Genomic DNA, 27,530 nt, shown 5'->3' on the forward strand with positions numbered 1-27,530 from the left:
TAGTCCCAGCTACTTGGGAGGCTGAGGCAGGAGAATGGCGTGAACCCAGGAGGCAAAGCTTGCAGTGAGCTGAGAACGTGCCACTGCACTTCAGCCTGGGCGACAGAGCACAACTCCGTCTCAAAAACATAAAATAAAATAAAATAAAATAAAATAAAATAAAATAAAATAAAAATAAATAAATTGTTGCTTAGCTCTGCGCCTTTATGTCATCAGCCCTCGTGTCAGTTCCCTGATGGAGTCGTGCTGAGGATGTCTAGGGGGCACACAGGAGAGATGCTGGATTCTAAGGAAAACTGGAGACAACAGTAATGGTCTCTCTACAGAAGGTCTGGCCTCCAATTGGTCTTTTGGCCAAAAAGCAGGGAATCTGTGCTATTTCTACATAGGCAAGCTGTAACTTTAACCCAAACAAGCTAATTTCCCTCTCCTTGCATTTTCTTTTTGTTTTATTGTTGTTTCTCCTGGTCAGGAAGAAATGATTAGTTCTGTTTTTATGTTGACGGACCTCGTGAGCTTCTCTAATAAGGTAAGTGCAATTTTTTCCCAAGAATATTTTCCTGCTATTTTATATAGTTTTGAGGGACATGATCAGTTCTTGAAAAACATACTGTCCAGAATCATGGTTTAACACTTAGATTAGAAATGTGATTTTCCCTTAAGAATTCATCTGAATAGCAAAGCCCGCCTCAGAAATTTTGAATATAGAAATTTGGAATCCAGGCCAGGCACAGTGGCTCACACCTGTAATCCCAGCACTTTGGGAGGCCAAGGTGGGTGGATCACGAAGTCAGGAGTTCGAGACCAGCCTGACCAACATGGTGAAACGCTGTCTCCACTAAAAATATAAAAATTAGCCGGGCATGGTGGCGGGCACCTGTAATCCCAGCTACTCAGGAGGAGTACTCTACTGAGACAGGAGAATCGCTTGAACCCAGGAGGTGGAGGTTGCAGTGAGCTGAGATCCCGCCGCTGCACTCCAGTCTGGGTGACAGAGTGAGACTCCATCAAAAAAGGGAAAGGAAAGGAAGGGAAGGGAAGGGAGGGGAGGGGAGGGGAGCAGAAGGGAGGGGAAGGGAAGGAGGGAGGGACGAAGGTAGGAGGGAAAGAAAGAAAAGAAAGAAAAAGAAAAAGAAGGAAGGAAGGAAGAAATTTGGAATCCCAAAGTAGAAATGGATGAGAACACGTACTATCCATGCTATGAATAATTTTGGCGAGGGGCTTGTTCTTTATTGGTAACACATGGCATTGGGTTTTTCCTTTGTCACACCTTCTTTTCTTCTTGAGTCTGTGGCACACTTTCCTCCCCGTCGGCTGATGTTCCCCCTGCATTGCTGCTTGAGAGATGAGAAGAGCACGCGTCATTCTCTCATCCACCTCCAGTCTGTGAATCTAACTATGGCCACGCTTTGTCACCATAGAAGCAATCTCCAGCCCCTGCATGGGCTTCTCCCTTTATTTGCGTGGAGCGCTCCTCCAGGCTCCCCTCGTTGCCCCTTATCTCAGTCTGAGTGACGGGTGCCCCAGTGTTGGACAATGCCTAGCTTGCGTGGGTGCAGGCAGCACAGTCCTGCTCCTGCCCACCTTGCCTTCTCCAGAGTTTGTCTCTTTTCATTTTCCACTCTTTGCTGCTGCTTCCACTTCTCTCTTCTGAATGATCCTCCACATGCTTAGAATCTCACTTATTTAAAAAAAAAATCCCTCCAGTGAAATCAAACCTGCTTCCAGCTTCCACCTAATTTTCATGTTCCTCTTCACAGCAGAGCATTTAAAAAGTGAGTTCTGAGCCTGCTGTGGGCTATACTTGCTGCTTCTTGTTTGTGTGTGTGTGTGTGTGTGTGTGTGTGTGTGTGTTTTTAAGAGACAAGGTCTCACTGTGTTGCTCAGGCTGCCTCAAACTCCTGGACTCAAGCCATCCTCCCACCTCGGCCTTCTGAGTAGCTGGGACCACAGATGCACGTCACCACACCTGGCTTCTCATGCATTTTAGACCATCAAACTTTGGCTTCCATCTCCATCCACACTGCCGCTGCTCCTGTCAAAGTCACAGCAGATCTCTATCTGGCCAAATCCACTGGACACCCTCTGCTCCCCATTCTCTCCCTGCCGGGGACCTTCTGTGGGGCTCACCCTGCTTTGGGGGACATGCTCTTCTCCAGGTTTCATGACACAGTTTCTTGGTTGGCCTTGTTGACTGACCCCTGTTGGCTCTTCCCATCTACAGTTACATGGTCAGTATCTCAGAGCTTTGTCTTGGGCCTCCTAGATTCTCTGTCCACACCTCCTCCCTGTGTGATCTTATCCACTCCTTCCACTTTACATCCATCTCATAGGGACTCTGCAACCTACACCTCCAACTCAAAGCTGACTCAAGCTCCCCAGACACGCACGTATAACTACATGCTCTTATTTCCACACGGGCCGAAACTGCACAGACCCAGCATGGCAGAGTGGGCTCCTCCCCCGACCCCTTCCAACCCCATATTCCTCCTACTTTCCTCAGCCCAGGACAGGGCAGCACCGTCCATGCAGAATCCCATGTTAAAGCCCAGGTGTCACCGGAGTCCTTTCTTCCCCTCATCCATTCACTTATAACCAAGTCTTATCTGTTCTTCCTCAAACACATAGCTAGAATCTTCCTACCTCTCCTGCCTCTACTGCCCCTCACCCAAATCCAAGCAAACGTCATTTCTCATCCAGGCTGGCAGTTTCTCTCACTGTCCTGTCCTCTATGCCTCCTCTCAGGCCACCTTAGAAAATATGCTACACACAGCAGTCGAGTCATTGTAAAAGCCTGAGTCAGTGAGTGCCACTCTCCTGCTCAACACTTCCCGTGGCTTCTCCTTGCGTGCGGAATAGAAGATAAACATCTTATGCACCCACAGTGTCTGGCTCCTTCTTTCCTTCTGTCCTCCTTTCCTGGCTTTTCTCCTGCTTCCTAACCATCCTCCAGGGGTACTGCCTTGATCCTTTTCCCGCTGTGCCCTCTCCTTGGCTTTTCAAATAGCTGACCTTTCATTGACTCAGCACAAATGCTACTTAACTTTCTTAGAGACGTTGTCCTAGACCCGCCATGTGAAGGTAATTATCCTCTCTTCCTGTTACGGACTATCCCCTTCAATATTTTCACAACAGCAACTATCTCATTTATTTCTTTAATGCTGCCCTTTCCCCACTGGAATGTCGACTCCCTGATACCAGGGATCTTCCTCTTCACCACAGAAATACCATAGGTATAATGCATGGTTTTATTCCCACCTCCCTTATTTGTGTTTTTTGTTGTTGTTTTTTGTTTTGTTTTGTTTTGTCTTGAGACGGGGTCTCACCCTGTCACCCAGGCTGGAGTGTAGTGGCATGACCTCGGCTCACTGCAAGCTCTGCCTCCCAGGTTCATGCCATTCTCCTGCCTCAGCCTCCCCAGCAGCTGAGACTACAGGCGCATACCGCCACGCCAGGCTAATTTTTGTATTTTTAGTAGAGACGGGGTTTCACTGTGTTAGCCAGGATGGTCTCGATCTCCTGACCTTGTGATCCACCCGCCTCGGCCTCCCAAAGTGCTGGGATTACAGGCTTGAGCCACCGCGCCCGGCCCCAATTGTTCTTTGTACCATACCAGAACTTCACTCATTTCCACTTGACTCTCTGCACCTCATTGTGTACACAACCCAACGTAGGCATCTTCCCTGTGTGGGCTTTTGGGATACCCCTTATGTCCTTGAAATGGTATGTTTTCCTATAACTGGAGCAGGTTACTTCTTCCCCTGGAAAAATATTACTTTCTCCTCAAGGGTAGATTCAAATGCCACCTTCTTCGTGAAATCTTCACAAAGGTCTGAAGGCAGAGTTCATTTTGTTCGAGACAAATTTGTACGTGACTTTGTTTTTAACACTTCAACACCTTTGATTTGTAATTTCTTTTTGTGCATCTGTCTTCCAACTTTAGGCTACTCAGCCTCTTAAGACACAAACTCTATTAGTTAAAATAACGTTAGCTGCTATAACAGATAACCCTGAAATCTCAGAAGCTGAATACAACAGATGTTTTTTCTTCATTCGCACACATTCCATAGCAGGTGTTCAGTGGGTGGTCTCCCTCGTGGTGACTCAGGGACTCTGGTCCCGTCCGTCTTGTGCCCCGAATACCTCCACTCTGTGGCTTCCTAAGTCAGGGGAATAGCACATTGAGTAGATATGCTGCCTGTTGGTCATGTGGCCCTGCAGGTGCACACCTCGCTGCACTCACCTTCCCCTGGTGAGCATCACATGGGCTCACCTGGACTCGAGGGACCTGGGAAATGGAATTACTTCCCAGCAATGACCCTACATGAGGCTCCAGAGCATGAATCTGGTAGAGATCAAATCATTCCTGCCATTGTCCCTCTCTTGTGCATCTCTGAACCCCAGGGTCTGCCACAGTTCTTAGTTCAGAGTGGGAAATGAAAATGACATGATTGTCCTCTTAAAGTGACCATTCTGATATTTTTGGTCAAAAAGGTGGTCATTGTGAAAGTGGGCATAATATATTCTTTAAAGCAGTTGTTTAATTTTAAACACTATTCTTTCATTTTAAGTCCTAATATCCGTGGTAAGCTACCTCATGAAAAGGGCCTTTAATAGTAGTTTAAATGCATTTCCAAATTAGTTTAATCTTATTGTGGTGAAAGAACTAGATTTTAAAAGGTGTATCTAAGCCATTAGATATCATTGTGGTTAAATAAGCCTGGCCAATAGAAAACAGAATCTCAATTTCATTTCATGGACACATATTTATTTAGCAATTGCTAGGAGCTGCTAAAGTACAAAGAAGAAAAAGATTAGTCTGTGTCTTTTAAGCATTGATGAATGAAGTTGCAAACAGATATATTTCAATAAATATGCTTAGTCCTACGATCAGGAGAATGACAAAATTCTGCGTAAACACAAGCAGTGATGCAGCTGCCTTTGTCTCGTAGACATTTGAGGTTGGTTTTAAAAGATACGTAGTAAAGAATCATAGTTTTGTTAGATGTGATCATGGCATTGTGGGCATGTTTTTAGAAAGAATCCTCATCTATCAGCACTACACACTAAAGTGTTCATGGATAAAAATAATATCTGAGATTTGCTTTTTGCTTTTAAATATTTTTTTAAAGTTAAGTAGGGAATAGAAGAAAAAATATTCCAGCGAATAATTGTTAAAGTTGGGTGATAGACATATTATACTACCATACTATTCTTTCTACTTTGTGTAGGTTTGAAAGGGGACTACATTAAGAGTTCAGAAAAATAGGCTGGGCGTGGTGGCTCACACCTGTACTCTGAGCACTTTGGGAAGCCGAGGCGGGTGGATCATGAGGTCAGGAGTTCAAGATCAGCCTGGCCAAGATGGTGAAACCCTGTCTCTACTAAACATACAAAAAACATTCGCTGGGTATGGTGGTGGGTGCCTGTAATCACAGCTACTCGGGAGGCTGAGTCAGGGAATTGCTTAAACCCAGGAGGCGGAGGATGCAGTGAGCCAAGCTTGTGCCACTGCCCTCCAGCCTGGGCAATAGAGTCAAACTCCGTCTCAAAGAAAAAAAAAGGAAGAAATGTATGTCTGTAGTCCCAGCACTTGGGAGGCTGAGGTGGGAGGATCATGTGAGCCCAGGAGTTCAAGTCTGCAGGGAGCTGTGCTTGTGCCACTGCACTCCAGCTTGGGTGACAGAGTGAGACCCCATCTCTAAACAAAAAGAGAGAGAGGAAGAAAAAAGAAAAGAAAAAAAAAGGAAAAGAAACAGAGAGAAAAGTAGAATTGGATTCTGCCAGTCCAGATGAGGGTAAAGGTACTGCAGGTAGAGGAATCTGGAGGGCATCAAGAAAAAGCCTCGATTCTTTGGGCACAATAAGAGATTCAGCATGGCTTGAGAATAGAATGCACATAGGTAATGGGGAGGGAGAAGGCTGTGGGAGGAGGTGGGGGCCAATTTGTGAAGAGATTTGCAAAGCGGTCGTTGGGGTTTAAAACAAGTAACATCTTAAAGCCTAGAGACCATTTATTTTCCTTTGGTCAAGAGGCCGAATATCAAAAAGCAACTTGTTACTTAGGAAGTTGGCCAATAATCACCTAGAGACCAAACCTGGACTTAAATCCAGTTCTCTCAGCCCATAGTTCAGTCATTTTAATTCCTTATAATAATGAAAAAGGCAAGAATATATGCATCATATGCCATGAGGCATTTTATTTACATCTTTTCTCTTCGTGCAGCTAAGCTTTATGAGTGCAGTTCTCATCCTCAAATACACCCGGGCACTCCTTGCTCAAGGCCAGTTCTCGGGGAAATTTGTGGTTGACAAAGGAGTGAGGCTTGAGCTCATCAGTCTCATATCCAGAGTCTGGGAAGTCTCTGAGCAAGAAAACTCGAAGGAGGAAGGCTATCTACATGAAGAAGGAATTACAGTCATCTCAGATTTATTGTTGGCAAGTCACACTTTTTCTCCATCCATAAAAATACTGTTTCCCTCTCCCAGGATGTTAACCTGTATTTGTAATTGCTTCTCAAAACCAAAAACAGAATCAGTTTCTGAAGTACGGTGTTTATTTTTCTGGGTGGCAGTTTGGTATTTGGAGACTTTCATTTTGAATTTTAAGTATTTCATGGTAATATTATAATGTTTCCAGTGAAACCTTGCTTCTATTTTATCCTTTTTTTGTTTTGGTAGATTTTCATTTGGGATATTTGGGATGTTTGACTCAGAATACCTTCTGTTTTTTTGAGGAATGATGTGAAGTAATGCAAATGATTTATTGCATGCAGTAGTTTTAAAAGTAGCCCTGCTGATACATAACTGCCTAAAAAGGCCAAAGTTTATTTCATTTATTTCTGCTCTGGTAACTTTGGAAATTGTCTCCGAGACTTTTTTATTTTTACTTTATGAAATGGCCAGTGCTTTCAAGAAGCAGTAAGTGAATAGGCTTCTGGCCTTCCTCTCCTGCCAATTTAGCATCCTTCTGCAGTCCTGCTGGCTTATTTAACTGATGGCTACTGTAACATTTGGGAAATTAGCAAGTAAATGGTCTGTCTGAACCTACTAATAATCATCGTCATTACTCACAAGTGTTCAAGAGCTTATGTCGCCTACTTACCCGGTGCTGAGCCCTAAGACCTGCGCTCTTGCTTCCTGGCATCCAATCTAACTTGAGATGGGCTTTTTAACTACTTTTCCCCTCTCCCCTAGTCTGGATTCAAGACACTTTGCACATTTGTGTTATAAACATCCCACTCCCTATGCTCTATGTTTCAGGGTTGTCTCTCTTTGAACCACGTTAGCACTGGGCAGATGGAGTTCCGGACCCTTCTTCATTACAACCTTCAGAGCTCTGTCCAGAGCCTGGGATCTGTCCAGGTGCATTTACCTGGTGACCTTGCTGGGCACGATCCTGCTGGGGCGGAGACACAGAGCCCATGCTACATTAGCCAGCTCATACTCTCCAAGAAGAACCCATATCCAGGGGGCCAAGCTCCTGGGCAGGTACAAGCTGACAGATGACCTGCCACTTCCAATGACCATTTCAAATTTGCAGTAATTGGGCTTTAATGACAAAAAGAGAAACTAGGTTGGCATATTTGCCCCTGTTTTTTTCATGTTTGCACCCTCTCAGTGCCAAGGGGGGGGCCACTTAGAACATGTTGCTGACTCTACTCCTCTTAGAAGGTTAGCTTCTCCAGCAAACTCCTGGCAAAACTAGATGTCACTTGTATCTGGGACACTGGGCATATTCAGTGTTTCCTTGAGGCCTTCTAATCCGTTGTCAGAGAACAGAAGTCTCTGGGGGGTTGCAGCATGTGATGCAGTGATTATGCAGGCATTCTGGCCAATCATGTCTTTAGAATGATGAAGATATGGGTCTAACATCAAATGCAGAGTATACCTGAATGACGCTTAAGAAGGGGCTGCTGAGGACATGACAGTGCTTACCCCTCATCCTCCCTGCTCATCAGAGAGGCACAGCTGGGCTGAACCTGCAGGGTTCCCTGAGAGGTCAGGAGGAACAGGGGACCACAGTGAAAGGGAGATGTGAGGATGGGGAAGTCAGGGAGGATTGTCCCAGCCACTTGGCAGTTTTGTAGACATTCACTCGGAAGCTTTGTGAATGACCCCAGGGTCACCATGAGTGAGTTTGGAAGGGCAGAGAGCAAGGATTCTCTGTATTTCTGTAGCCCCAGACCCCAGTCTGGCTCAAGTATGTGGCTCATTTGGTGACCCAACAAATGTCTGATGGATGTATGGACAAATTAATGAGGTACATCTTATTTTGGTAAAAAAAATGCTCATCTTTTACAGCACTTGCTTTTTTAAATGGAAATGGAAATGGCTAATCAGCATACGAAAATAATTCAAACTAACAAGCAATAAAAAACACAAATTAAAATGATTTTTTTAACTTACAAAAGTGCAATTACTTAAAAACACTTACTGCTTGTGGAGGTGCAGTGAGTAAACCAGGGCGTTCGGCAGTGTGACCTTTTGGAAAGCGCTTTGTCAACTAGGCATCCAGCAACAACCTGGCCTACACTGTTACACTTCTAAGAATCTACACTAGGAACATTAGAAAAGATTTGTTCAGAACAAGGTGTCTGATTTATTTACTCAAAACAATATTATTATGACTCAAATAGAAATGTACCTAAGTGTTCAACATAGGGATAGAGTTCATATATAGCTAATTGATATTATGTCAATCAGGGAATTTTAGTAATTTGAGAAGACTGCAAAAATATAGACAACTGAGGCCGGGCACGGTGGCTCACGCCTGTAATCCCAGCAGTTTGGGAGGCTGAGGTGAGTGGATCACGTAAGGTCAGGAGTTCAAGACCAGCCTGACCAACATGGTGAAACACCCGTCTCTACTAAAAATACAAAAATTAGCCGGGTATGGTGGCACGTGCCTGTAGTCCCAGCTACTCGGGAGGCTGACGCAGGAGAATCGCTTGAACCTAGGAGGCAGAAGTTGCAGTGAGCCGAGATTGCACCACTGCACTCCAGCCTGGGCGATGGAGCAAGACTCTGTGTCAAAAAAATATAGATATAGATATAGATACAGATATAGACAACTAAATTGTCTGCCAAATATGTACTCTATTGCATAGCAAAATTTGATACTCAACATCCTGAAATATGATTTCTGTGAGCAATGGGACTATAGAATAGCTATTCTTCACTCTTGTATATACTTTTCTATACCTTCCTGATTATCTACAATGAGCAGATATTTCTTTTGTATTAGCTTTTAAAATAAAAAATACTTCAAAATACTTTAGAAATTATTAATTTTAATAAGAATGATGCAAATGAAGCATTATATTCATTCCAATCCTGCCATCCTGACTAGTAAAACTGGTTTATTTTTGTATGCTAGCTTCTAATATCAGGCATATAATTTTATGTAAGTGTAATAGCAGCACCACGATACTTTGGTTTGCTGCTTTTCTCACTTAAGCCCATTGCTTGCTGTCATTTGCTCTGAGATGGTCTTTGTTCCCCAAGATTGGTGGAGTTGTGGGCCTCAACCTCTATACCTGCTCCAGCAGAAGACCCATCAACAGGCAATGGCTAAGGAAACCCGTGATGGTCGAGTTTGGGAAGGAGGATGGCCTGGTAAGGAGAGCCTTTCTCAGTATCTCTACTTCATTTAGGCTGTGCTGGCTGATTTTTAATGTGTTTATTTTACCAAAGGCAAATTTTACTTAACTTGTTTTCTTTGTGATGACAGGATAATAGGAGAAATAAAACAACATTTGTATTACTTCGGGATAAAGTGAATCTCCATCAGTTCACTGAGCTTTCTGAAAACCCCCAGGAATCTCTACAGATAGAAATTGAATTTTCCAAACCTGTTACAAGGGCATTTCCCGTCATGTTGCTAGTAAGGTGTGTTGATGGTGACAGCTACAGTGAGAATGAGATTGGAGTAAGACATATTGTCCGTAAGAATGTTTTGTGAAAAAAAATCACTGAATTAAATTGTGTTTTTAAAGCAATAATGAGGCTCATTGTTTAAATAAATTGTTACCTATTCTGCTGTTCAGAATGCTTCCTGACTTTGGTTTTTGAGTTTGGATTCCTGCCTGTTAACATTATTAGAGTGAGAAGCATTATAATTATTAGTGATAATGCATACAGTCTCATTTAGAAATCTAATTCTTTCAGTATAGGTCCGAGCAAGATTTTTTTTTATTTTTCCAAAAGGAGAAAATGTGTTTAAATGTATATATCTAAGGAAACTTGATAAAATAATTATTTTTCTCAGGAATGTTGAGTTCATGAAACTTGTATAGGCCCCAGTTAATAAATAAATTACCTGGGAAGGTAATTGACTATTGGGAAGGTAAGTGACTATTGAAAAGATTCTTTGAAATTCTACAGCAAAGGTGCTAATGGAAACCACCAGTCTGCAGAGTTCATTGGAGGTCTGGATGGACAGGGCCTTGATCACCTTCCTTCTCGGTGTCCCCGTGTGTTTAGTCTATGTGGCAAAGATGCTCACTGTTCTACTGCTCCTGGTTGCTTAGATGGGCATCTCAACTAGATTAAAGGGTTCTCGTGAGCAAGGCTGTATCTTACGCAGGCGCTGTCCACACAGCCCTTGGCACGCAGTTTAATCTCTGCTTCTTGGCCTGACTCTCATTCTGCCCAATGAGCTAAGCATTCGATGTCTAAAAGTGGCCATCTGCTTAGAGTTTGGATTTTAATTTAATTCTTTAAGTCACATGCAGAAAAGGCAAATCAGTTCTGAGGAATTTCTGAGTCTAACTACTAAGACTACTACTTAGTCTAGCTTTGTGCTTGCTATCTTTTATCTGCAAACAGGTTACGGTAAAGAGTTAATACAAACATGCAAACATACGTGTGTGTGCTGCAGTGCCCCTCCTTGTTTGGTTTTTGGTTTTTGTTTTTTTTTTGGTTTGTTTGTTTTTGAGACGGAGTTTCACTCTTGTTGCCCAGGTTGGAGTGCAATGGTGTGATATCAGCTCACTGCAACCTCTGCCTCCCGGGTTCAAGTGATTCTCCTGCCTCAGCCTCCTGAGTAGTTGGGATTACAAGTGTGCATCACCACGCACAGCTGATTTTGTATTTTTAAGTAGAGATGGGGTTTCACCATGTTGGTCAGGCTGGTCTCGAACTCCCAACCTCAGGTGGTCCACCTTGGCCTCCCAAAGTGCTGGGATTACAGGCGTGAGCCACCGTGCCTGGCCAAAGTGTTTGTTTTTAATGAGATGCAGGGTGAAAGTGTTATGTAGGTGTTTTTACTAAGAGACTAGGTGGTGGTGTGGAATTAAGCACATTGACCCTTTTTAGTCCCAGGCTACCTCCTTTCAATGAGAAGGATGTTTTGCACAAATTGAGTAAACTCTTGATAGAAATTTGACTAAAATCTTTGAGAGAGAAGAAAAAAATGAGAAATCCCTATTTTGTTTTTATCTCCTAGATTCTCTGAGAAACCTACTCCCTCTGATTTTCTTGTGAAGCAGATCTACTTCTGGGATGAGTCAATTGTGCAGATTTATATACCTGCTGCTTCTCAGAAAGGTCAGTGAACAAGGCACTTTATTTTCCCATTCTGTTTACATGATTAAAACATCCCCTATAACCATGTATAGTGGTGTTTTTCTTTATTCATGACAAAAACATCAGAATCCTTTCTCTGCTTGCTTATAAACAAACTGCTCCACTATAGATACCACACATGGAAACTGCCCCATGATGAGCACCATCCTTGTGACGCAGTGTCTGGTGCTGCTCACTGCCCTACCCATCTCTTCCCAGGTGGTCTCCGGCGCCTCCTCCTGATACTTAGGGCTCTGCGTATGCTCAGGCTGAGTCTTTGCCTGCGGCACCCTCCTGCCTTGCTTCCCTCAAACTAACCTCTGCTGAGCTTCCCTGACCTCAGAGTTGACCTAGGACTTCTGAGACGTCTCTGTATCTCACGTATCAATAGAGCACAGGACACCCTCTGAAGCAGTGTGGGGGCAGAGTGTGAAGTTTGGGGCTCACCCCTTCTCCATGGTCTACCCCTGGTGGCTTAGGATTCTGAGTCTCAGCAACCCCCTCCCCAAAAAAGCAAGAAACTGGAGCTCAGTGGGCTGAAGTGGCACCCACAGGCAACTCACCAGATACGTGCCTTACACTGACTTCCACAGGCCCTGGCCCTGGAGAGGAGCTGGCTTCTGACTGTCAGTGAGTGGGCCAGACCCATTGTCTCTACATTTTTACTGGGATATACTTATTTTCTTCTGAGAACCAGTATTTGTTTCTTTTAAAAATGAATCAAACTGTATTGCTTATCAGATTCAATTCTCAATGGTATTTTTTAATGTTGCATTTCATGTGTTCTTTTTCACAGTTTTTATTGTAATTTCAAGCTGATAGAAAATTAGAAAAATATGTACAACATATACCCATATCCTTTTCCTTGAGATTCACCGTTTGTTGATTTCTGGCACATTTGCCTTATCTGCATGTGTACAGGTGTGCACACGTGGGTGGGGGATGTTTTTGAGGGAGAGGACAAGCCGTTGGAGAGAAAGTTGCAGGCCCCATGACATACCACCCCTAAATACTTAAACTTTATCTCATGAAAACAAGGGCATTCCCTACAAAACTCAGTACATTATCATAAGGAAAAGAAATAAACATTAATTCAAGAATATCTATTCTGTTATCCACATTTAAATTTTTAAAATCCCCCCACATGCCTTCTATAGCTCTTTATATCTTTTAATCAGAAGTAGGTCAAAGTTCATGAATGCATTTTGTTGCTGTGTTTTTATATAGTCCCTTTAAAAATCTACAACACCCTCCCAATTTTTGCCTTTTTTTCAGACTTTTTTTTAATGAGCTTAGGTTAGTTATTTTCTGAATGTCGTACATTCAGGAAATTGCCTGACTGTTTCCTCATGATTAAATTCAGTTCACAGATGATTGGCAGCATGTTCTATAGGCGATGGTGCTAAGTTTGGTAATTTGCTTGGGGAAAGAACCTCCAATCTTTCCATTTTCCCCTTTGTGAGATGATACTTGTGAGACCATCTTAGTATCTTCTTCCCTTACAAACTGTCACCCCATGATTTTAAGGACCCATGGGTGATATAGGTACATAGAAGGCTACAAAATGGTGATTTGCTAATTCCACCATGAATTAGCTGGCATTCTTCAGTAAAGAAGAGCTTCAGTCTCTCTCTATCTTACCCTTGATCTCTTGTCTCTATGGTGCATGGTGTTTCTTAAAAATTCAATGTGTTAAAAAAAATCAATGTGTTTAGTCCACCTCCATTATTTTACTTTTTGATGCACAAATTATTCCAGTGGGAGCTCCTCCAAGATGCTTCCTAAGGTTTTCTTGACATGACATCATGATCCTCAAGTGCTTCTTTACTTTCTGGGACACCAGGGTGTCCTGGCTTATCCTGTGTTTGGCCAGCCCTTCCTTGGAACCGGCTATGTCCTCAGTGAAGCTTGGTTCATTGATGGGAGATGACATTAGAACACAAGAACTGCGCATCACATTTGCTCATTGCTATTGGGGCGTCATTGATTTAATGTGTGTGTGTGTGTGTGTGTGTGTGTGTGTAAAATGAGTTAATGACAATGCCTTAATTCAAATCCAACACCCAGGGTTCCTTCTTACTTTCTCCCATTGTGTGTTCAGATCCCCATTCTCCTACAGTGAGAATTCCAGTTGCCAAAATATGAGAACTTGAGAGCCAGTTTCCGATGAGCAAAATTCACTTTGCTCTGTCCTACAGTATACACTATCCTACAGTAAAACGATTTAAATCTAAGTTGTTTTAGAATTAAAGCACCTGTACCCCTAACAATCACAAACCTATCAGATAAAGTTCAATGTTTCTTTCTAGATTTTTTTGTTTAGTTTTGACTTTACATTCTTACATGATATATTACAGTAAGAGCACATAGTCAAGTTAGTTGAATTAATTATTTTCTCTGTGGGGTTTTGCTATACATTTTATATACAGCTAGGTTCACTTTTTTGCATGTACTTAATGCTAAGGCTTACTTTTATCCTTTTTTTTTTTTTTTTTGAGACAGAGTCTTGCTCTTGTTGCCCAGGCTGGAGTGCAATGGCATGATCTCGGCTCACTGCAACCTCTGCCTCCTGGGTTCAAGCGATTCTCTTGCCTCAGCCTCCCAGGTAGCTGAGATTACACGCATGCACCACCAGGCCCAGCTAATTTTTGTATTTTTAGTAGGGACAGGGTTTCACCATGTTGGTCAGGCTGGCCTCGAACTCCTGACCTCGGGTCATCCATCCTCCCTGGCCTCTCAAAGTGCTGGGATTACAGGTGTGAGCCACGGTACCTGTCCCCATTTTTTAACATTAATTTATGTTTTGAATTTGTGAGACATTTTTATTGTTCAAATGTCTAAAGCACATTTAAAGATGTATGTCTCAGAGCTAAATCTTTCAACAGCCTATTCTTCTACCTTGTTATCACCTAGTCGTTATAGGTAATTGTTTTCATTTGTTTCCTTTATTTTATTTTATTTCAGTAGTTTTTGGGGAATAGGTGGTTTTTGGTTACATGAATAAATTCCTTAGTGGTGATTTGTGAGATTTTGGTGCACCCATCACCCGAGCAGTATACCCTGTACCCTATGTGTAGTCTTTTATCTCTCACCCCCTCATCCTTACCCCTAAGTCCCCAAAGTCCTATTATGTCATTCTTATGCCTTTGCAACCTCATAGCTTATCTCCCACTTGTAAGTGAGAACATAAAGTATTTGGTTTTCCATTCCTGAGTTACTTCACTTAGAATAATGGTCTCCAACTCCATCCAGGTTGCTGCAAATGCCATTGTTTTGTTCCTTCTTATGGCTGAGTAGTATTCCATGGTGCATACATACCATATTTTCTTTATCCACTTGTTGGTTGATGAGCATTTAGGTTGGTTCTGTTGTACTAGTTTACATTCCCACAAGCAGTGTAAAAGTATTCCCTTTTCACCACATACACACCAACATCTATTATTTTTTGATTTTTAAAAATTATGGCCATTTTTGCAGGAGTAAGATGGTATCTCATTGTGGTTTTAATTTGCATTTCCCTATTACTTAGTGGTGTTGAGTATTTTTTCACATATTTTTTAGCCATCTACATATCTTCTTTTGAGAATTGTCTGTTCAGGTCCTTGCCCACTTTTTGATGGGGTTATTTGTATTTTCTTGTGATTTGTTTGAGTTCCTTATGAATTCTGGATACTAGCCACTGCGCCCTGCCTCGATTATTATAATTTTATGGGAATTGTTTTTCTGATGTTTCTTTTTGGGAAAATAAGCCCATGCATACCCACATTATTTCCCCTTATTTCTTACGCTCATTTGTGTTGTGCTTTTCTTACTTAAATTACATATTTAGAAATCACTCCATATGTATTTATTCATCAATATCTTTTTTTTTTTAACTGCCATGTGCTTCTCCATTGTATAGATGGACCGTAGTTTATTCAGCCAGTCTCCTATGTATTCGCATGGAAGACTTGTGCATATACTGTATTACATGTAGGGGGAGGAATATATCTTCAAGTTTAATTCCTAGATAGGCTGTTCCTGGGTCGAATGGTAAATGCCTGTGTGGTTTTGGTAGGTATTGTCACGTTTACGTCCAGCAGTGTCTGACGCTGCCTGTTTTCCCACTTCTTTGCCAAAAGGATGTATTTTCAAGCTATTGAGTTTTGCCAGTCATATAATTGAGAAATGTTCATTTTAATATGCATTTTATATGAATTAAGTTGGGTATTTTTTCATATATTTAAAGCCATTATCCACTTTGTTTTCTGTGAATTGTTCATATATGCCCATTTTTGTATTGAGTTTGTTTTCTCTTGATGTTTAAGAGCGCTTTATATGTTAGGGCTATTTTTAAAATAGTAATTTATTCACCATTTCTTGTAAGACTCTTAGATTTTGAGCCATCATTTGAAATTTATTTCTTAAGTCCAGATTATAAAAGAAGTCATTCATGTGTTCCTCAGTACTTGTGCAGTTTGTTTTTGTTTTTTCTTTTATATTTAGATACCTGATTTGCTAGTGTTTATTATTATTTTTTATAGCATGAGATGCCCGTATTTTTACAAAGGGCTAATGTCTAGTTGTCCCAACATCATTTATTTAAAAAGTCTTGGGCAATTTTTAAATAAATAGAATGTTAAATACTTCTGCTTCTAAACATACAAAGCAGGCTAAACATAAAAATAAATTATGGGCTAAAACTCCATGGGTCATTGTGCCGTCCTCACCAGAATGGGTTCAGACTCTGGGTATACTGAAATTTCTCAGGCTGGCTGACAAACTGGCGAGGGGCAGGAAGTGGGCTTGAATTTCAGCTAAAGAAACTGACTCAACCCTCTTCCATCCCCACTAGGGTCAGGGGGTGTGGCCTGTTCAGGGTGTCAGGGGGCACTTGGAACATAAGGGATGCTAGAAACACTGTTTTTCTTCCCAGTTCTCTACCATTCCTCAATTCATATCTGCATCCAGGAGCTTTGACTGGGTAGATTTAATCCAAATTTAAATGCTTCAGGGACAGGAAATGGCTAGAATTTGATGCTATCTTTCAGTTCTTGCTCATCTCTACTCCTTGTCCCCACCTATCTGCCTACTCTGTCTGCATTTGAAACGGAGAATGCCTTTATGCAAACCTCAGGTTGTACTTTTTATTTATGTTTTCTCTTTTTAGATGCCAATGTAGGCTATTTATCCTTATTGGATGCTGACTATGACAGAAAACCTCCAAATAGATATTTAGCTAAGGCAGTGAACTATACAGTACATTTCCAGTGGATCCGATGCCTGTTTTGGGACAAGAGAGAGTGGAAATCTGAACATTTCTCTCCACAACCAGGAACTTCTCCTGAAAAAGTGAACTGCAGGTATAGACACATTTGAGAAAGAATCTGAGATTTTTCGTAAATGACTGCCTTGTCTTCTGCATTTGGCCCAACCCCTAGAGCCTTTCCTGAACCTTGTCCTTAAGAAGCTGGAGCACTCTTGGTTTGTACAACTCTGTAGCCTGTGTCAGTTCTCTCGTAGCCAGTTTGTGTGTCAGCCTTGGTTCTCCCACTGTATGGGCTCCCAAGGAGCAAGGGCTGCTTTATAGAGTCTCCTCGTGTTCCTCCTTCCCATGGCGACTGTCATGGAGGAGGTGTTTATTAAGTGTCTGTTGAAGACGTGAGTCAGTGGATGAGTGATAGATGAACCTATCAGTTTTCTTATCATAGAAGTGCTGACATCCTTTGAGTACGCAGTTTGTAGTCAGGCAGGTGGGACCCTCAGTTCTCACCATGCCCCCATGTTGCTCTGAGAGTCCCTCATCTTCAGAGGACCCTCCACGGCCTGGTGGTAATCGTGTGCTTTCTGAGGCAAGAAAAGTCTCTGCGCAAACATGAACAGCCTCCTCAGAAATTTCTGGGCATATGAGTCATGTCACTAAATTAGAAATTATTTGTCATCTAGCTGACAGACTAACAATTCTATAAGAGGCTCAGTTCATTCTTTTTTGTTGCCCTTACCTTTTCATTAGGATAGAGATAAGCAATTATTAGGCATATTTAGAAACAAATAGTCATTTCCTTTTAAAAAACAAGCCATAAGACATTATATTTTGTGATTTCCTGCTAGGAGGCAAATATATCCAGATCATACCATATCAGTGCAATTCATAGCGGTTTATTGATTTTCTTATGTTGCACTCTTCAATTTTTCTCATGCCATTGCTAGGAGCACATCCAAACTTATTGGTAATGGCCCAATATTTTGCTTCAATATTAAATTATTGATAAATGCATTAATGCAATCATTCATTCTCTATTACATAACTACTCTCTGCTAGGCACTTTTTTAGGAGCCAAGGGCACAAAAATGAATAACAGGCCAGGCGTGGTGGCTCATGCCTGTAATCTCAGCATTTTGGGAGGCTGAGATGGGTTAGGAGTTTGAGACCAGCCTGACCAACATAGCAAACCCCATCTCTACTAAAAATACAAAATTAGATGGGCACACACCTGCAATCCCAGCTACTTGGGAGGCTGAGGCACAAGAATCACTTGAACCTGGGAGGTAGAGGTTGCAGTGAGCTGAAATCACGCCACTGCATTCCAGCCTGGGCAGCAGAGCGAGACTCCATCTCAAAAACAAACAAACAAACAAACAAAATAAATCAATAACACATAGGACCTGCTCACAAGATAATGAGGGTGAGATAGACTTTATTTTTAAAAAAGGAGACAGTGTTTACAGTGATTGTCAGGGTAGGATATTTGTAATGCCAGGAATTGGCGCTTAGGCAGAGGAGCTGGCCAGAGCTTGACTAGCAGCACAGCTAGGCTGTGACTGGGACGTGAGAGCCTCAGGCTGCAGCCATGCCATGGAGGGCTGTCGTGAAGACCGCCATGTGCTCTGGAGTCTTGCATCTCAGGACAGCCTCCATGGGAGCCGTGTGCCCCAACACGCAGATGTGAAGAACTCTGGCACATCAGAAGAGTCCCTCATTTCTAACTTAGGTTTCAGGTGAATCTTTTAAACTGGGTCTTAGTCATAAAGTTATCATTATTGTACTCTTTCTTCCTTTTCACATTCCTTTAACCAACATGCCATTACACTGTCAACAGCTGCTCTCTCCACACATTCTGTATCCTCATCCTCATTTCCCTCCTAGCTACCATCGCCTCGCGGCATTCGCTCTCCTAAGGAGAAAGCTGAAGGCCAGTTTTGAAGTGAGTGACATTTCCAAGTTACAGAGGTAAGTTCCATTTCCTACATAAAGACTTCATAGACTTTATTTGTTTTACTGTTCACTCAGGATGCCCACATACAATTCTGGGGGTGCTTGAAATCCATGTTACTTAATATTATTGCACATTTGAAATGTGCATATTAGTAGATAATTATCTTTAAATATTATATAGTTGAATATATACTTATATATCTTGTCTCTCTATACTTAAATTCACTGATGAGAGATTTATAAACACAAGAAAGTCAACATGCTTTTCATAGTTTTAAGTTTAGTTTTAGTTCAGTGTGAATTTGGTCAATTATTATTGATAGGGTTGATATCTACAGTGACAATAATGCCCAAAGAGCCTGTCCTGGTTTATGTTTATTGTCATAGCCTAATTATTAATAGCTCCCTCTTTCTCTCTCTGGAGTATCCCATTTTAGATAATGGAATTAAAATGTACACTATTTTTATAGCCACTTTTATATGAAATGGTTATATTTAGACTCTGAGATACAAGTAAAGTGAATGTAAGCTGATATGGACAGGAACATTCCCTGTCTTATTCATCAGTGTCACCCTACATTTAATACAATGCTTAGAGTAAATATTTGCTGAATGAATATCTAGGGCAGAGTCTGCATTTTCTGGGGTGTTGAGTGTTAAATTTTTTTCTCCTTATGTTCATATAATAGGAAACTCTACCTTACTTTATTATTTCATCAATCATATTACTTTATAGACTAGTTGGTGGACCAGATAATTAGTAAATAAGACATGAATTTCTAATGCAACAGATGTTGGGTGCAGAAAAGGTCACTGGCCATTCAGTGATCGGGGCTCGGAAGACAGCAGCCTCAACCGTGGTGTCTGCGGCATTGACACCACTGGGGCTGGGGCAAACCATGGGGGAAGCAGCCCTGGAAGATGTCCAGAGAGAGGCAAGACCTGAAGTTCTACAGGGGCTATCTGGCCAGAATCCGAAAGGTTTCAGAGTATTGTCCAGGTGGAAGGATGTGAGCACCCTGCAGAGCTCATGGGGCAGAGCTCCGAACAGACTCTATCTTGGTGGGGAAAAAGAGGGCAGGTGAGAAACCAAGAACAGAGCCCAATCCTCAGATGAATCAAAGAGCAGAATGCCAGGGGATGGGGTGGGCAACATCCCCCTGTGACATAGACCCTGGTGCCCACCCTCTGAGATCCCATCAGAAATCTGTAAGACTCCAGTTAGGTTAGAGTCCCTGCACAGCAGCCTGATATGAATGTCATCCTATGGATCTGTGGGCATCCAGTGATCTCTCCCCAGCCAGTGTTGGTGCCTGGGAACAGGTAGGTAGAGGCTACAGGTAGGGAACAAGCAGCATCATCTACAGGGGCGGTGGGAGGCACAGGCAGGGTCTCCAAAACATCGCCAACATCTCATAGCCTTGTTCTGCTAGCAGGAGAGGGAGAGAGGGAGGAACATAATGGCACCTGCATGTTTCAAGAATTTTGTATATTTGTATTGCTTAATCTTTACAATAGCAGCAAGATTAACATTCTTAGCCATAGTTCACAATGAAAGTTCCTCAGACCCAGCATGGCACAGCCGCCTAGCACAGGAGCTGGTCCATTACAAGGTTTCTTTGGCTCTGGAGTCCATGCTTGTGGGGTGCTGCTCACTGGACCACAGGCCAGCTCCCTGCCTTCAAAGCTCTTCTAACTCAGCTTCCAGCAAGTGTAAAAATGTATCAGTGAAGCCCAGCAGGGACTTTTGTGTGTAAGGGGCTAGGGGTGGCAATCAGTCTTTTCCTATATGTCTATTTTCATGAGCAATTTTCTTTATATCTCTCCTTTTGTTTATAGCCACCCAGAAAACTTGCTTCCCAGTATTTTTATTATGGGTTCTATGATTCTTTATGGATTTTTGGTCGCTAGAAGTAGACAAGTAGATCATCATGAAAAAAAGAAAGCTGGTTACATCTTTCTGCAAGAAGCTCCCCTGCTGGGCCATCAGCTATATGCGGTCGTCATTGACACCGGCTTCCGAGCTCCGGCCAGGTTGACCTCAAAGGTAGCTCAAGCATCTGGGGGTACTCTTTGATGGTGTCTAAGCAGTGTCAACATCAGAAGTGAGGATTTGGTGATTTGGCTGCCCCATCTGTCACCTGTCACAGCAGCCTCATCTCATTGCTGAGGCAAGGCTTGCCTGCCCTTTCCACTGCCCTCCCTTGGCCTGCACATCTGTCAGGGTGAAGAGCAGACCCCTTCACCTTCTGCAGCTGCTCCAATCCCTTTTCCTTCTGTCTCCACTGTGGAAAGCAGCCCGGGGAGGTCTGTTCTGTCTCTGAGTGGATCTTTGAGACTCTGAGAATGAGTTGTACTCTTCTGAGCTTGGGGCTGAAGATGACAGTCCCAGAGAAGCTGGTGGAGGATGAAGGTGGGGTGGGAAGCAGGATGCGGTGGAGAAGGAAATAGTCCAGCACTGGGCCCAGTGGAGCAGTGGTGCAGCGGTGAGCTGTGGAGGTGAGGTCTGCAGGGGCGGAAATTGGACCCGGGCAGAGCCATGTGCAATTCGAAGTGCGTGTGACACAAATCCCTCAGAGAGGGAGACTCCCTCTGCCCTTGGAACTCACGCTCCCATTTCCCGAGGGAACCATGGTTACTTTATGGAATCAATAGGATTGGGGTGTAGATGAGAAAGAGTTAGATGGGAGGATGAATGAGATGGGGTGCCACAGTGTAGTAGGATAGATGGGGACACAACACATTTTTAAAGCTTATGTGGTCTTTACTCACCATAAGCCCTTCATCTACCAACTGTATATTTAAATTGTCTATCAGATAAACATACATGTATATATTCACAAGCAATGCATACACATAGGAATGTTCTTAACCTAACAAAGGAAGATTTAGTCATGAAGCTTTAGATGATTTATAAGGGATATCTGCTGTCAGCACTGCTATTTATCATTGTACTAGAAATCCTGGTAAAAACAATAAAGCAAGAAATAAAACAGGAATATAAGGTTCCAAAAGGGAGAAAGAGATGGTTCTTCGCACAGAATGAGGTTGTCTACATAGTAAATGAAGAAGCATCTTCCCTCTAATGATTAGCACTAATAACATTAAAGAAACTTGCTGAATTTGTGATTAAGAAAAAATCATCAAAATAATCTCTATAAAACAGCAATAACTATTTATAACATGGAGTTGAAAACAAGAACCTCTTTGTCACAGTAAAAAATGGTGGGGTGCCTGAAGTGAATTCATCAAACCCCACATACAGGACCATCATGAAGGAACTATTCCTGATATGCATAAGAGATCTAAATAAAGAGCTATGATTGTGGATGAGAAAGCCGATTTTCCTTGGTCATTTCTCCCAAATTAATCTATAACATTAATAATAACAGTGTGAATGAAATTCTATTAATATACCCACTTTACAAATGAAAACCTAAGGCATAATGAGGTTAAATCCAATTAAATCTATTCATAATTCCAGGAAGGTGTTTTGTAGAACTTGGAAAACTGATCCTAAAATTCAGGTAGAAAAGAATACAAGAGAATTACAAGACCAGTCAAGCCAACTCTCAAGAGGAGAACAGGGCAGGGGCCTCCCAGCTCGATATCCAGGCTTATTTTCAAACCGTAGTACCTGAGATCGTGTCGTGACTGCAGGAGAGGTACTGAGGAGGGATTTCTAGGGAAGACTAGAGGTCTCACAAACCACAGGAAAGGGTGCACTGTTTCAAAACATATTTTGGAACAATAGCTGTCCTTGTGGAAAAAGGTACTATTAAATCTTTACATCATACACACAAAAAATGAACTCCAGAACATTAGAGACAGAAAGGTGAAAACACCGGGCGCGGTGGCTCACTCTTGTAATCCCAGCACTTTGGGCGGCTGAGGCGGGTGGATCACGAGGTCAGGAGATCGAGACCACGGTGAAACCCCGTCTCTACTAAAAATACACAAAAATTAGCCAGGCGTAGTGGCGGGCGCCTGTAGTCCCAGCTACTCGGAGAGTCTGAGGCAGGAGAATGGCGTGAACCCGGGAGGCGGAGCTTGCAGTGAGCCGAGATTGCGCCACTGCACTCCAGCCTGGGCGACAGAGCAAGACTCCGTCTCAAAAAAAAAAAAAAAAGAAAGGTGAAAACACAAAGTTTAGAAACTAGTCAAAGAAAATATACACTTTCAAATAAGGAAGGATTTCAGAAACAGAAATATCTTTCTTAAATGAAAATTTGATAAGTGACATTACATCAGAATTGTTCATTTCTGTGTGACAGAAGATACCAGTGAGGAATGACAAGCCCAGCCAGATTGGCATGTGTCTCCCCAGGGTGTGCCCGCAGGGTGTACCGCATGGGTACCCTACTCCGGGTCCAGGCTCCTCTGGCATCTCCCTGCCAAACCACAAGGAGGAAAATGGTGTGCCCACTGTGGTGTTCTCCTGCCCTCATGAAAAAACAAATGCCCTCCCGAATCCTAGTTGGGATCTGGCTTTTCTAGATCAAATAGGTGAGGAAATGGCCAATTCTACCAGGCTCCACTTCGAGGCCCTCCTCTGGCTCTCCAGGGAAGCCTGGGACTGGATGTGCCCCCTCATCCCCTGGCTCCAGGCTGTGGCACTCCACCTTGCAGATGGTTTTGAGGAAGGGTGGGACGCTGGGAGAAAGTGCAAGGAAGCCCTGCCCAGCATTACATGGTGTCTGCTGTGAAATAGCCTGAGTTCCTACCCCTGTTCTTTGTTTTGAGGTGTACATTGTTTTATGTGGCGACAATGGACTGTCAGAAACCAAGGAGCTCTCCTGTCCAGAGAAGCCCCTGTTTGAAAGGAATTCCAGACACACCTTTATCCTGAGGTATTCCAAAATATTTCACTGCTAGATTTGGGAAAGAGAGGCCAATCAGAATTGGTGTAACCTTATCACAAATGCAAAACAGTAGAATACATAACATTGGTCTCTAATAGTGAGCATCGATTTATATACAAACAATTTTATGATGTATTTTTACAGTTTGTTATTCTGAGTAGATTAAACAATAAGTTTATGTGAGGCAAGGAAGGAAGGAGGGTGGGGGAAGAAGACTTACTTATTTTACATACCAGTAAAGCTCATAATCAGTGTTTTCTATGACACTAAACCTTCTGACCTTAATTAGATTTGTCCCCAGTTTGGAAGAGCGAGGACATATGGTGTCACAAAGATGGGTTGGAGAAAGAGTGAATTTTACAAGATAGGATGCAAGCACCTGGCGTCTTAGAAAATATGAAAGGACTGAACTAAATTATTTTTTCTCCTGGTAAATTTCATGTATGATATTTATAGGTTTGGAGTATTATGTCTTCTTTAAGAGAGAAAAGGTTAACTTTAGACTAATCCACACTAGAGACAAATACATGAACGAGATTTGTGTGACTTTGATTTGGGAAAGCTGGTGGATATTGAAGGCCTGAGTGCAGGGTCACTGTGCTTGCTGGGATTTCCCATCCTCTGGCCAGGTTCCAGGGGGCTTCACATGTCACTCTGCATGTCAGTCACCTTTGACATGTCCCATCCACCCTCTGTGGGCCATCAGTGCCTTGAGGGTGAGCACTGGGGCTGATGGGATGCCAGGACCACACTGTCACCCACCCGGCTGAGACGCTGCTGTGTGTGCCTCCAGCGCTCCTGCCCAGCTGGGCCTGCTGAGGAAGATCCGCCTCTGGCACGACAGCCGTGGGCCTTCCCCAGGCTGGTTCATCAGCCACGTGATGGTGAAGGAGCTGCGCACGGGACAGGGCTGGTTCTTCCCTGCCCAGTGCTGGCTGTCTGCCAGCAGGCATGATGGTCGCGTGGAGCGAGAGCTCACCTGTCTGCAAGGGGGACTCGGCTTCCGGAAGGTAGGCTCCCTCCAGGTGGTCTCTCGTGGTGCACCTGGCCGACCGGCAGAACATGGCACCTGTCTCTGCTTCACTTGCCACAGTTGTGTCTTTGAACTCTTCTAAAGTGTGTTCCTCTTTTCTTAGTTAATTACCAAGATATCAAAATATTAAATGATACATTCATTAAGTGGCCATCCAAGCATGGATTAATTACCCTTCATGATTATTAATTATTGCAGTAATGCTTCTCTGTAATTGTAATAGCATTTCTGGAATTTATGGTTGCTGGTGGTCTGTGATGTCCAGAGGCCCATAATTAAAGACTTTTCAGTGCCCTGCGTGTGTCCCAAACAACCTAGATAACTATCAATAGAGTAATTACAGATGTGGTACAGATGTGGTCAGGTCCAGGATGGCAGGAGATGGCCAAAGTGACAAAATAACAGATAACCTCACAAACTAACCATGGAAGTTGTGATTTTTGCATGTCCTTTCCATCTTTCCCTATATGCAAACACATTTCACACAATTGTGATGCTAATGCCATGCATTTTGCACTTTCTTTCTGTGTGTGTTTTTTTTTTTTTTTTTTTTTAGGTGGAGTCTCACTCTATTGCCAGGCTGGAGTACAGTGGCATGATCTCGACTCACTGCAACCTCTGCCTCCCGGGTTCAAGTGATTCTCCTGCCTCAGCCTCCCAAGTAGCTGAGACTACAGGTGCACGCCACCACGCCCGGCTAATTTTTGTATTTTTAGTAGAGACGGTGTTGCACCAGGTTGGTCTTGATCTCTTGATCTTGTGATCCTCCTGCCTCGGCCTCCCAAAGTGCTGGGATTACAGGCATGAGCCAACGCGCCTGGCTGCATTTTGCACTTTCTTATTCAACATTTTAGAGTAGGTCTCTTCATGAATTTTTAAAACATCATTTCAGGGCTATATAGTGGCCCACTGTGCATGACCACTTGCTGAAGACCTGTTGGGCATTTATAGCTTTCTTTCATTTGTTATGGTAATGGACAACATTGTGGGAACTTTCATGTGTGACTCTGTGTTCCTAATGAGTACTTCCTGAAGCTGGGTCTCAAACAGTGGTAACAGCCCAGTGAACTCAGACAGTCCCCAGTGTCGCCGGATCTCGCAGGCCACTGGGCTTTCTTGCCAACCTGCCCTGTTGCCACCTGCCTTGATGAGAGGCCCAGGCTCAAGGCCTTGGCATTTTCAGGCCGGACATATTGCTAAGCTGGTAAGAAACATAATCACAAAGGATTTGAAACAAGTTTTCAATCAGCCACAGCATGTGGAAATTCTTCAACATCTAAAACTGAAGGTCCATTCAACTGGGGCTTCCCCTTAGACGATTGTTTCCATGTGAGAATGACTGTTTAGCTGAGGAACCGTAGTTAACAACAGGAGACATACGTTGCTTATCCTCCAGCTATTGTGCTTGAGAGCTTTTTGTGAGAAATGTAGGCTTATTAATTTAGTCACGTATAAGCACTTGTGTGTGTTTTGAATCAAGCGTTGCTTGTTGGCTAGTCTGTTTACATAAAGAAGATATATTCTTGTTCTGTTAGTACGATTTTTCTGGCATTCGCTTCTGTGCTCTGCTCATATTCCGTAAGAGCAGTTCTGTATATACTTTCGTTTTTTCTAGACCAATGTTGAGCCCCACGCATTATTTGAATTGAATTGGAACTTAAAATTTAGTGCAATTCCTAAGCAACGTATCTCCCACTGTGTACCAGACACTGTGGGCTACTGAGGACAGAGGTGGAGGTGACTCAGCCCCACTCTCAGTGCACTCAAAGCCCAGTTGAAATTAACTATGTTGCCAGGGAAAGTTCTGAGAGTGGAAGGGTTTTAGGAAGTCTCTTAGGAATATGATGGAGAACCAAGGAGGGACTGATCAGAAGTTCTGGAGAGAAGGTCTCCTGAGACTGGGAGTGAAGGCATTTGAGAGCCAGGCAGGTGAAACTCGGAGAAGCATGTGCCAAAGCTCAGGAGGTGTCAGAGGAAAGCCAGGTGGGCCAGACTCCAGCGTGATAGGAGCGTGGCTGGAGCAAGGGGGCTGCCAAGGAGGCGGAAGGAGGAGCAGCTTCGAGAGGCCTCGAGTGAGGTGCTGTTCACCTGCACCCACGGCCCACCTAGTACCAGCTAACCAGCCAGGATAGCAGAGCCAGAGAGTGTGGGGAGTGCAGTGCCATCTACCTGCACCACAGCCCACCTGGTACACAGCTAAGCAGCTGGGATGGAAGAGCCAGAAAGCTCGCAGTCTCTGCTCAGACGATCGCTGCTTAACAGTCAGGAATTTGCTTTTTTGACAGAAATGCCCCATATCAGGGAACACTTCTCCTGCTTTCCGTTTCAGCTTTTCTATTGCAAGTTCACAGAGTACCTGGAGGATTTCCATGTCTGGCTGTCGGTGTACAGCAGGCCCTCCTCCAGCCGCTACCTGCACACGCCACGCCTCACCGTGTCCTTCTCCCTGCTGTGCGTCTATGCGTGTCTCACTGCCCTGGTCGCTGCTGGAGGGCAAGAGCAGGTGAGAGCCATTGCTTTTCCTTACAGCAGCTTCCAGATTACAGACTACACTGTGGCCCCTTTTTGCCTAAGAAATCAACAAAGCTCACAGTCCTCCCAGAAAAGTTTAAACCAGGGGAAGCAAGCCTAGCTGCCTGGGGACCAGAGAAGGAGCAGGAAGGCTCTGCTCGGTGTGGCACTGGGTGGCCCTGCACAGCCCTGACTCTGCTGGCTCGGTGGGCAGCTGCTGTGTGGGAGCTCGTGCCAAGGCCCAGCAGCAGAACTTTTCCAGTGAGGCTGGCAACCGGTTGTCTTTGAGGACACTCTTGAATTTTTTTTTAAGTTGGCAATTCATTTAGATTTTAAATAAAACCTCTGGACAAAAGAACGT

The 27,530-nt window shown here is 43.4% G+C and overlaps 1 protein-coding gene across 1 annotated transcript in view; it reads left to right on the forward strand.

Annotated features, from left to right (window-relative positions):
- Positions 1-27,530, forward strand: part of PKD1L1 (polycystin 1 like 1, transient receptor potential channel interacting) — a 180,544-nt gene that overhangs the window by 88,504 nt on the left and 64,510 nt on the right. The window contains exons 27-38 of the mRNA XM_032758137.2: positions 473-529; positions 6,227-6,439; positions 7,264-7,491; positions 9,508-9,618; positions 9,734-9,891; positions 11,450-11,550; positions 16,718-16,910; positions 18,695-18,778; positions 20,603-20,810; positions 23,507-23,613; positions 24,419-24,635; positions 26,988-27,161. Of these exons, the coding sequence (XP_032614028.1) occupies positions 473-529; positions 6,227-6,439; positions 7,264-7,491; positions 9,508-9,618; positions 9,734-9,891; positions 11,450-11,550; positions 16,718-16,910; positions 18,695-18,778; positions 20,603-20,810; positions 23,507-23,613; positions 24,419-24,635; positions 26,988-27,161 (1,851 nt within the window). The remainder of the gene's footprint in view (positions 1-472; positions 530-6,226; positions 6,440-7,263; positions 7,492-9,507; positions 9,619-9,733; positions 9,892-11,449; positions 11,551-16,717; positions 16,911-18,694; positions 18,779-20,602; positions 20,811-23,506; positions 23,614-24,418; positions 24,636-26,987; positions 27,162-27,530) is intronic.

Source organism: Hylobates moloch, unplaced genomic scaffold (genome assembly GCF_009828535.3).
Source record: "Hylobates moloch isolate HMO894 unplaced genomic scaffold, HMol_V3 SCAFFOLD_1, whole genome shotgun sequence".
In the NCBI taxonomy this organism is placed as follows: Eukaryota; Metazoa; Chordata; class Mammalia; order Primates; family Hylobatidae; genus Hylobates; species Hylobates moloch.